This window comes from Vespula pensylvanica, chromosome 7 (assembly GCF_014466175.1).
Source record: "Vespula pensylvanica isolate Volc-1 chromosome 7, ASM1446617v1, whole genome shotgun sequence".
NCBI classification, from domain to species: Eukaryota; Metazoa; Arthropoda; class Insecta; order Hymenoptera; family Vespidae; genus Vespula; species Vespula pensylvanica.
This window is the reverse complement of record NC_057691.1, coordinates 8,586,259-8,596,233: the sequence shown is the minus strand read 5'-3', so window position 1 is coordinate 8,596,233 and position 9,975 is coordinate 8,586,259. Positions and strand designations below refer to the sequence as shown.

Below are 9,975 nucleotides of genomic sequence, written 5' to 3'. Positions count from 1 at the left end.
GTAAGCTTTCGAAAAAAAAGCATTTTAACGTTACGATGTCTTTAAAACTACAATGAACGACATATACGCATACGTGCGTGTATACGTGACGCGCACACTCACACTCAAACACACACACACACACACACTCACACACGCGCGCGCGCGCACACATAGACATACACATCTCGCGTATAAAGCGCTTGACCGTTGATGTCGGATTAGAAAAGATTTTTAGATCGCAAAATGTTGAAAATTAAAGTCAAGTCCATTCGTTGAAAGCGTCTATTAGCTTACCGTCGACGTCTGCGAATATATAAATGTTTATGCAATTCGTTATCCATTATTTTGCTCGATGCGATACTTAAGATATCTTTGTTTAGATCAAAATGAAATCATGAATTCGTGTCTCCAATTTAAGTTATCGCGACAAATAAGAGAGAGTATTTCGACGTTGACAAAATATCGTGGCTTCAGCTCCTACCAAACTTATTTTTTTCTAATCAAAAATTCTTTTTCTTTCTTACCGTTATCAGTATCGAAATGAAACTATTTCCATTTGTTTTATGCATTTCAACGTGCCTTTTGACAACATTAAAGTGTCCTTTATATAATATTCATCAAGACGCGATGTAAACGATCGATGGAAATTCAAAAATTATATTGATACGATACTTGTAATAAATCTGTCATGTCCATGAGAAATTTTCGAAATTTATGCACAATTTACGGACAACCATCGATCATTCAAAGTAATATCACTTAATCATTTTTGGACACGAGCGTTATACCGTCCAACGAAAGGAAAAATTTCTCAATTTGTAAAACCGTTAACAGTTTAACGTCCAAACTAGCACAAATAAATATAAAGGAACTTAATCGTTAGTTTTCTTGACTTGCATTGATATTTTTAAGAAAGCATCTTTAAAATTTGCTAAATTACTTGGAAAATACATAATTCTTCTTCTCGATGATCAAAAGATCGAAAGATAAAGCACGGATGAATCGTCTTAAAAAATCTGATAAAACATGAGAATGAATATTTATATAAAACTATTTCTCGCGGAGGAAAATCAGGATGAAAGAATGACAAAAACGACCAACGGCACTAACAATAGCAAATCGATGATCCCTTTTAAAATCTTCAATCGTAAATACTCTTTAAAATTTCTAATCGAAGGTTGCGTTAATTGTAAATAATGAAATAATTAAAGAAAGAGATTGGAGCCACGATATGGTGCAGAACGAATCGATATTAGAGAAAGGTGACGTTAGAGCGCCGATTAATAAAGACAAAGAATACCTCAGGGGTGCGAACGCAAGCGAGTAGATGATACATAGAAAATTAGAAGAAATGTCTGTACTGATATGCAGAAAAGGAAAGAAAGCAAACGTAGAGGGACTAGTACCGTTAGACGAGTATTCGGCAATAAAGACGAATTTCTTTCGACTGAGAAATGTCGGACGATTACTTCAAAAATAGTTTACCGTTGGTTCGCAGATTCTATAGCTGGACTCTGCAGCACATTCCTATGATCGCAATTGATAGTATTTAGTTGAACGTAACGATTTTCTTTAACCATTTCCATTATAACCTTTGTACGTAACTCCTCTACTCTCTAAACCTTATTACATTTTACACGTATTATCCGATACCATTATGGTTTCATATTTTTATACTATTTATTATCCCCCGCAGATATCGAAGATGCGATATTTGATGTTTCTTAAAAAATATCTATCAAAAAAAAAAAAAAATTATCGATACTTCCGAGTAATTTATTCGTATTGCGTTTGACAGGGCTGACTAATTATTATATAAGAAGCATCCAAAATTATTATTAGAAAGAGTCGTTTCCTTAGAATATTACCGTTGGATTATCACGTAGTATTGCGAACAATAACGATAATATCCTCGATACGAAATTCCTCTCCATTATTATTCACGTACCTTTGAACGAAGTAATAACAATACTAGCAATATATCGATAGTTTATAACCCTCTGTTGCACGAAGGTAACCGACAAACCTTCCACTGGTAAACGCGTCTTCGTTGTTGCGCCTTTTTAGTAAACTACACGTACGCAAATATTATCTCGATTAAAAAACAAGAATATCGTTTCGTTTGATCGTGTATTACAAAAAAAAAAAAAAAATAATAAAAAAGAAAAAAAAAGCAGAGAATAAACGGCGATCTCTTCTGTAAAAAGGGGAAAGTCGTTGTGAAATAAAAAAAAACGTACCTACGTGTATTTTCAATATACATATATTTCGTAGTCGTGATTAGCGAGACACAGATTAGAAAAGAAGAAAAGAAAAAAAAAGAAAAAAAAAGACAAAACAAAATGTTAAAAGTTCGAGTACGCGATTGAAGCTTCGAATTTGTCTGTAACATTTATTCGTCGTTTTAGATAATTAGACGAAACGAAAGACAAAGTGAAACTTAAACTGCGTATATTATCGAACTCTCCTCCCATTGCCCGTACTAATCGAGCGTTCGTTTGATACTAATCGAGGAGAAATCTTTTACGTACGGCATATCGGTTTGGCGGGTCAAGTTTACCGACGGTTGCTGCCAGTTCAGTGCCTCCAACGTGTTTCTTTTTCGTTCATTCTTAAACATAACGAAAGAGAAAGAGAGAGAAAAAGAGTGTGAGAGAGGGGGGGGGGCGGAAGAAAGAAAAGTGAGGATTACGAAAACATTACGAAAGAGAAAGGATCGATCGTCTCGACCGTCCGCATCTTTACAGAGAGAGAGAGAGAGAGAGAGAGAGAGAGAGAGAGAGAGAGAGAGAGCACATTTTTCTCGATGAATGTAAAAGCTTTTTTATCAACGAACCAAAGAGACAAGTAAAAAAAACAAAATTTAATCAGGGAACGTAACACCAGTATTTAATTATTACATTAACCAAAAGAGACGTTTGCATGCTAACTAAACAAAATTGCTTTCGAGAGTACACATCAATTAATCGAGTGACCGCTAGATTATCGTTTGGAAAAGAAGCAGTGTCAACAACGAAAATCATCGATATCAAAGAGCGAAATGACAAGTGCAATTCTATTTAAAAAAAAAAAAAAGGTAAAATAGAAAGCGTATCAACATCTTAAGATTAATAAATTGGAAAAGGAGCCAACGAGAGTACGCATTATTGATTTAATCTCGATTAAGCGAAAGCTCGTTAACACGATAAATACTCAAACTCTGTGTAATGGAAACTCTTTTAAAATACATAAAATAAAGTAAACGTTAAATTAAACGGTTAAAAAAAAATATGTGAAGTTATAAATCTCTAGCGGTAGACGTTGTCGACGGCGAAGTACAAAGTTGCCCGACACGCGTAACCACCTTGATTTCAATGCGTGCTAGCCACATGTATAATAATCACACACGAAAATACACACAGAATTTTGAAAAAATAATATATATATATAAGTAAATATATGATTATAAATTAACATTAAAATGATAATAATATAATGCTGCATAAACTTTAACAATTATTATCTTCGAATACATCTCGATGTTACTCATTCGATAATACAAAATATAATAATTGATAATCAGCCTATCGTGCCGAGGAAAAATGAGAGAAAATAAAAAAGAGCCAGACCGACGTTGATTAACGTTTGACGGGTCTAAGAAAGACACAGGTCTAATTAATACTACGTATTTATATGATATACATATATATATATATATATATATATATATATACGTATATAATGTATAGAGGAAGAGTATATGTGGGTCGTGAAAGCGCAGTTGAAAGTTTCGAACAAAAACGGGGAACGATCGAATGGTCAGGAAAGTTTGAAAGAATAGAATCAAAAGACGAATCTCGAACGACCGTAAGCTTTCATTGATGTGCGATGAGGATAGTAACGTCGAAAAGAAGTATAACGGGGGGAAAAAGGTAAAAGAAAAAGCGTATTAACATCTTGATATTAATAAATCGGATCGATTGGATTGATCGATGATCAACGAAGATCAGAACCAAGGACGGTCCAACCTCCTAGAGAATTAAGTCCTCGTAACTTATATTAAATGAACGACAATATAAAATCGTGCGACTCGACGACGATGTGCATTAGCGTGTAGGGAGAATGACTGGGGATGTTCTTTTTTTCGTTCGTTCTTTCAAAACTTTCGTAATCGTCGAATTGCGTGGGACTTGTGTTTTTTAGAACTATGGACGCTGTTTTTACTCGAGAAAGGAGAAAAAAAAAAAGGAAAAAGAAAGACAATACGAACAACGAAAGCGATAGGATATCGGATTTAACAGAATAAGATAAAACAGCGTCCGTACAATCGCCGCGGAAAATATGTTGACACGCTTCATAATACGATTTTGTCGTAACAAGCAATCTGTTTACATTTTTTTTTGTTTTGAGCTCCGATTTACGTACTGCGTACAACGTATTGTTTACTTTCGTCGCCTTACCATGTAGTTCGAATCGGGCAATCGTAAGAAGCGGACGTATAATTCTAAGTTTATATAAGAAACTCGCACGGAAAGTAAATTGATACGTATCTTTACTAGTATCCATTTACAAGATATTTATGCAATAAGTATTAATTTACAATGTATTCGTGAAATTTCCTATGGCGAGCAGTATTCCATAGAGTGTATTGTATTCGTACGTAAACCACCGTCTTTTAGTGCCGAAAATACGAGAACTTACTCCTGCAGAAAGATCACTATTATTTAACAGAAGAACGAAAGGAGATTCTTTGTGCGTTGGGTTTGTTTTTCCTCAAGTGGCGTTGTCGCGTATATCGACGAACGAAGGGTATATAAATATTTTACGACGAAATTTGCAATTATCGTCGTCAACATACTTTCCGCAAATAGATCGAAAAAATCGTTTAATTCTTGTCGATAATTGTTATATATTCCGTTTGAACTGCGACGTTAAATTTGCTGGTTTGTATTATGTTAAAAATATATATGGCGTTTATTTATTCGATTATTTATGAATATCTATTTAAAAAAGAAGATATGTATTTTTGAGACGTGTCAACGTACTTTCCGCGGCGATTGTATGTACTCGAATCGATTTGTTTCTTTTTTTTTTCTACGAACAGGATGCGATTTGTTATCGTTATAAAGGGGTTAAATACTAAGCGAATGCAGAAGGAAAAATGAAGAAAGACGATGTACGCTAGAAACTAAAGAACGTGCGACGAAGAGAAAAAATTAAAATGCGAGTTCTATCTGTCATCGTTAATTGTTAAATATTATTCGACTTTCGACTCCGAGCGATGGTCTCTATAAATTTAAGCTTACAATCTAATAAGATTATCTATATCCCAGATGTCAACAGGAAAAACGATAAGGAACGCGCAGTAGAGACGAGATATATGAGAGATTGTATAAAATAATAAGTAAAAAAAAAAAAAGACATTTATATATACATATATAGAGTAGGAACGTGAAGTATGCGTTATTGATACATAATGGCTAGATATTCTGACTTCGTACTACGTGCTCGTTGTCGGTCGATTTTTATTTATTGATTCATTTCATCGTTCGTGGATGTTCTCTTTAAATTATCCATCACAATGTTTCCGTCGAATGATTACAGCGATACGATCGATTGAACGGACGATCGAAAGATATTTGATTCGTTGGAACAACGTAAGGGAAGAAAAGCCGATTGCCAGCGAGCACGGGATTAGCTATTATGAGCTTAAATATGGAACGTTGTTGCGACAATGAAATGTTTGTTTTGAAGATTTATTTGAAAACAATTTCAAAAGATACTTTCAATGGTGTCAATTCGTTTGAAATTTGTATAATTTCTCTTTGTTCGCTTCTTACGTTCGAACGTTTCATTATCGCATCAACCATTTCGTCTAACATCAAACGATCTTTCGAACACCGGTTATCAAGCATTATTACTCTCATCGATTGACTGTTAACCACGATAGAATTATGAAGTATTCTGTAAAATTCCTAACTTTACGATTGTTACTGGAAAATGCGCATTCATAAATGTGTTAAAGCGATAGATGAATGTCCATTGTGTTATGTAGGTACATATAATATACATATGTTGCGTTGTCATTGAATTATTATTATTAATATTATTATTACTATTATTGTATCGCTATTATCGCTATATTAACGAGATCGACGGCAATTGATGAAATATCGCCGTAGCAAAGTATTTTAGACAGCCCCGAGTGACATTATATAAATAATCGATGTGTAATAATCGTCGTAAAAGTTTTCCAATTCACCGATTAGCCGATGCACTCGTAAAATGTGAATCGCGATTTAAACGAAGAAAAAAGAAAAAAAAAAGCGAATTATTATCACTCCTCGATAAATGTATCGCAAGAGACAAGTAATGCAAAGGAGACGTTTGTAATCCGCGATTAGAGGTAATCTCGGGCACGCTGTATTGGAAATGTGCCCGACGTTAAAGTATGATTAACGCGAAACGTATATCTGTATATGCAGGTGTGTGCGTGTGTGCGTGTGTGAGTGCGTGCGTGCGTGCGTGCGTGCGTGCGTGCGTGCGTGCGTGCGTGCGTGCATATACACATACACACACATATATATACGCTCACACAGACACCCGCACGCATATATGCTGTAATAATAAACAAATATCTAAGCGTAAAACGATAGTAATGATGAATAGTAACCATTGACACATCCTTGAGAATTTCTTTAATTTTCATCAACTTTTCTTTCGTGAGAATACATTCGTGAATACACTCGAGAAAAAATTAATTGAAAGCATTCTCCTTAAGGATACGATTACAAAAGTATTTCGAATCAAAAGAAAGTTTTGTCCAGTTCCGTGTTTAAGGAGTAATTTCGATACATTCCACCGAGGGCAGCATCTCGACTGAAGTAAGCATTTCGAGGATAGTAGCTTGTAGGAACGGTATGAATCGTAGGCGCGTACCAACCATAATCCATGGAAGTATTCCTATAGCAAGGATGTGGAAGAGGAAGTACGTCTTGACGATATCCTTTGAATACCCCTATAAATAGGACGATCGATGGATCAGTACACGCGCTTAGATATACTTTTTCGATCGATATTAAATCGATAAATTTTACTTCTCAACAACTCGCTCGAGTATTTGTCTATTTGCATAGTTTTCTCGTAGTCGACTCGGAGACGCGTTACATACAGTTTATTTTAGTACATACGCATAACAGTCGCAGCTGCTTAACATTTATCATAGCGCGTTCCACGTGACCGATATCGAGCGATAAATTCTTTTCTTGCACTTTTCGTGCAAATATATTATTTTATTTCGTCTTATACGTGTGTGTACTAAACGTTTTCCAAAGTCACTTAATACATTTTTTAAAAGCTATTATATTTGGACAAATTTTTTTAGGAATGAGAAACTCTACACCGTTAATTGACTTTAGACGATATTACAATCGATCGAAACAAGAAGAGACTATTATACGCGTATAAAATTTGTCAGGTCACTTTTTGAACTACGCTCTGATCTTGACGCAGTCGTAGGGTTCCTGATAGAGAACGTTGGTACAATGATATTTTCCAGTATGTTCGGAAATATGTTCGACCAGTTGGTCGTTTATTTTGAAGCCGGGCTCTACGGTGACGATCTTCATTTTGGCGAAAGCCGACATATCGACGTATCGAAGCTCGTTGTTATTCAAAAACAAGATCGAGAGATCGTCCAACCCCTCGAAGGCGTCCTTTCCGATAGCTTCGATCGCGTTCCCGTTCAACCAAAGAGAATTCAAGCTCTTCAAATGTCGAAACGCTCCAACGGGAAGAGATCGGAAACGATTTTTTCCTAGATCCAACTCGTTTATCTCATTCAGCCCACTAAATACATCGGGCTGAAATGTGGATATTTTGTTCCTCGACAAGTAAAGTAGATCGATGTGAGGTAGCCCAGAGAAGGTGCCGACCGGTATCTCCGTTATTCCATTAGAATCCAAAGCGAGCGTCTCCAATTGTCTCAAACCCTTAAACGCGTTTCTCCTCAGTACGATATTGTTGTTGGTGGCATAGAGCTCGTGAAGTTCGGTCAGACCCTTCCAGACGTTCGGACGGAGATCGGAAACGTTATTGTAGTCCAAGAGCAACGTTTCCAAATAATTCAATCCGACAAACGCGGCATCCCCGATGTCTCGGATCGAATTATTTCGTAAATCCAAATACGTCAATTGATCGAGGGACTCGAAATAGTGGTTCGAGACGGTCGACAAATCGTTGTTTCGTAAGTAAAGGGCCGTCGAACCGTTGACTCGCGCGAACGCGTTCTTTCTGATATCCGTGATGGCGAGATCCTCGAGATGAAGCTCCGTGTCCTCGATCGTTTGAACGGCCTTCACGTCCTTGAAGGCTACGCTCTCGAGGATCCCGTTCGAGAGACAAACGTGAAGGTGATTATAAACCTGGCAATCGATTTCTTCCTCGGCGTAAGCGTACGCGGATAACGGAGAAGACGAGAGAACTCGTAAGACGAGAACGAGAAAGCACGGCGTGACGTTCATCGTGACGTTCGCCGTGAAGTTGAACTTCCACTGACCCCGTGGGAGATCGTTCTCTCTTCATATAGACGACTTCTCTCGCGTTTACCATTTCTCGAGATATCGCGCGGCAATAAATACGCCGTTTGTCCGAGTTTCTCCCGCCTGAAGCTCGAAAGCTCGTAATCGTTAAGATACTCGATGTTCTTTCCAATTCGAAGAATCCGCCCTTTTTCTTACTTCTGCGATGCGACTAATGCGCTTCGCGTCGGACGAAAGTTCTCGTTCTCGTCACCGACGAAGCAAAGCCCGATTGTTATTTACTCGCGCGATAAAGTATATTCGGTCGTTGAATAATCTCTATCCTACTTGACGTCGTCAAATGTCATTTTCAATTTCTGTCCTATTTTGAGAAAGAATTTGTTTAAACAACGACGCATTGAGATATCGCATCAGGCTCGTGAATTTCGACGAAAACGAACGAACGCGACGGTTGCAAAGAGAAATTTATTTGCAAGGAGGTAACGACGCTTCTCGATGTAAACGCAGCTAGGTTCGCGCGAAGGGATCGAATCGTTAAGGAAACTGACTCTTCGCGGATAACAATGACTAATAATACACGAGGTATACGCGGTGACATACATAAAAACGTTTATTATTCGAGATAAGGCTCGAACGGGTGCACGCAGTGATCGAGTACGGCCTGCTTATTAATAGCCCCGGCGTTATCGCGCGCTTAACGAGAATATCTCGCGGTAGACTTTACGACTAATTGCGAAGAAGGAATTGCGAAAGGAATATTGACCGTAAGGGAAAGGGAGGAGGGGTGATTCTCGACGAACGCAAACCGATTGAGACCGATAGAAAAGGAGATTTGTTAAACGATCTTTCGACTTTCGACTTTCCTTCGAAACGGACAACCGTTTGTTCGATTTATTACGACTACTTTTATCATCGTTTCTTCTTTCTTCCCTTCCTCTTATTTCTCCGATCGCTCCGCTTTCTTCGATAAATCGAACGTAACGCGTAGTACGAGCGGGAAGAGACTTTAAAGAAACGCGTTCCTCGAATCGCTTACGTATCGGTCGGATGCACGCTCGAAGACGATAAATAGACGATAAATGAAATTCGATTTCTCGATGCGAGAGCCTTTCGCCTTTGGATCGTCTTTCAAATTCAACTTTTCCGAAAACACCGTCGCAAAAAGGGATGGAGGGAAGAAATGGTCCAAGGTCAAGGAAAGGTAATCGGCGCACCGATATACGTATAGAAATTTCACGCTTGAAAGTGTCGGCGCAATTTTTCTTATTCCTTTAGTGACTCCTTCCTCGCGGATTCGAACGAAACTCCTTCGCCTCTCGCGTCGTTCCGTCGCATACTCACTTGGATACATAAATCGCGTCGGAAGCTTGCACGTTCGATAAACATCGTCGGTACGAGGCTGCGATTCGTCTTCCTCCGAATCTTTTCCTGCGTTGCAAGGACAAGGAATTTCGGACATTTCCAAAGATTTACA

General features: G+C 37.7%; 1 protein-coding gene across 1 annotated transcript; it reads right to left on the bottom strand.

Moving 5' to 3' along the window:
* Positions 1 to 7,035: 7,035 nt before the first annotated feature.
* On the bottom strand, positions 7,036 to 9,974 carry LOC122630718 (SLIT and NTRK-like protein 6). The gene is made up of 2 exons (XM_043815522.1): positions 9,843 to 9,974; positions 7,036 to 8,862 (listed from the first exon to the last, which is right to left on the bottom strand). The coding sequence occupies exon 2, from the start codon at positions 8,481 to 8,483 to the stop codon at positions 7,452 to 7,454; it is 1,032 nt and encodes a 343-aa protein (XP_043671457.1). The 5' UTR covers positions 8,484 to 8,862; positions 9,843 to 9,974; the 3' UTR covers positions 7,036 to 7,451.
* Position 9,975: the final 1 nt, after the last annotated feature.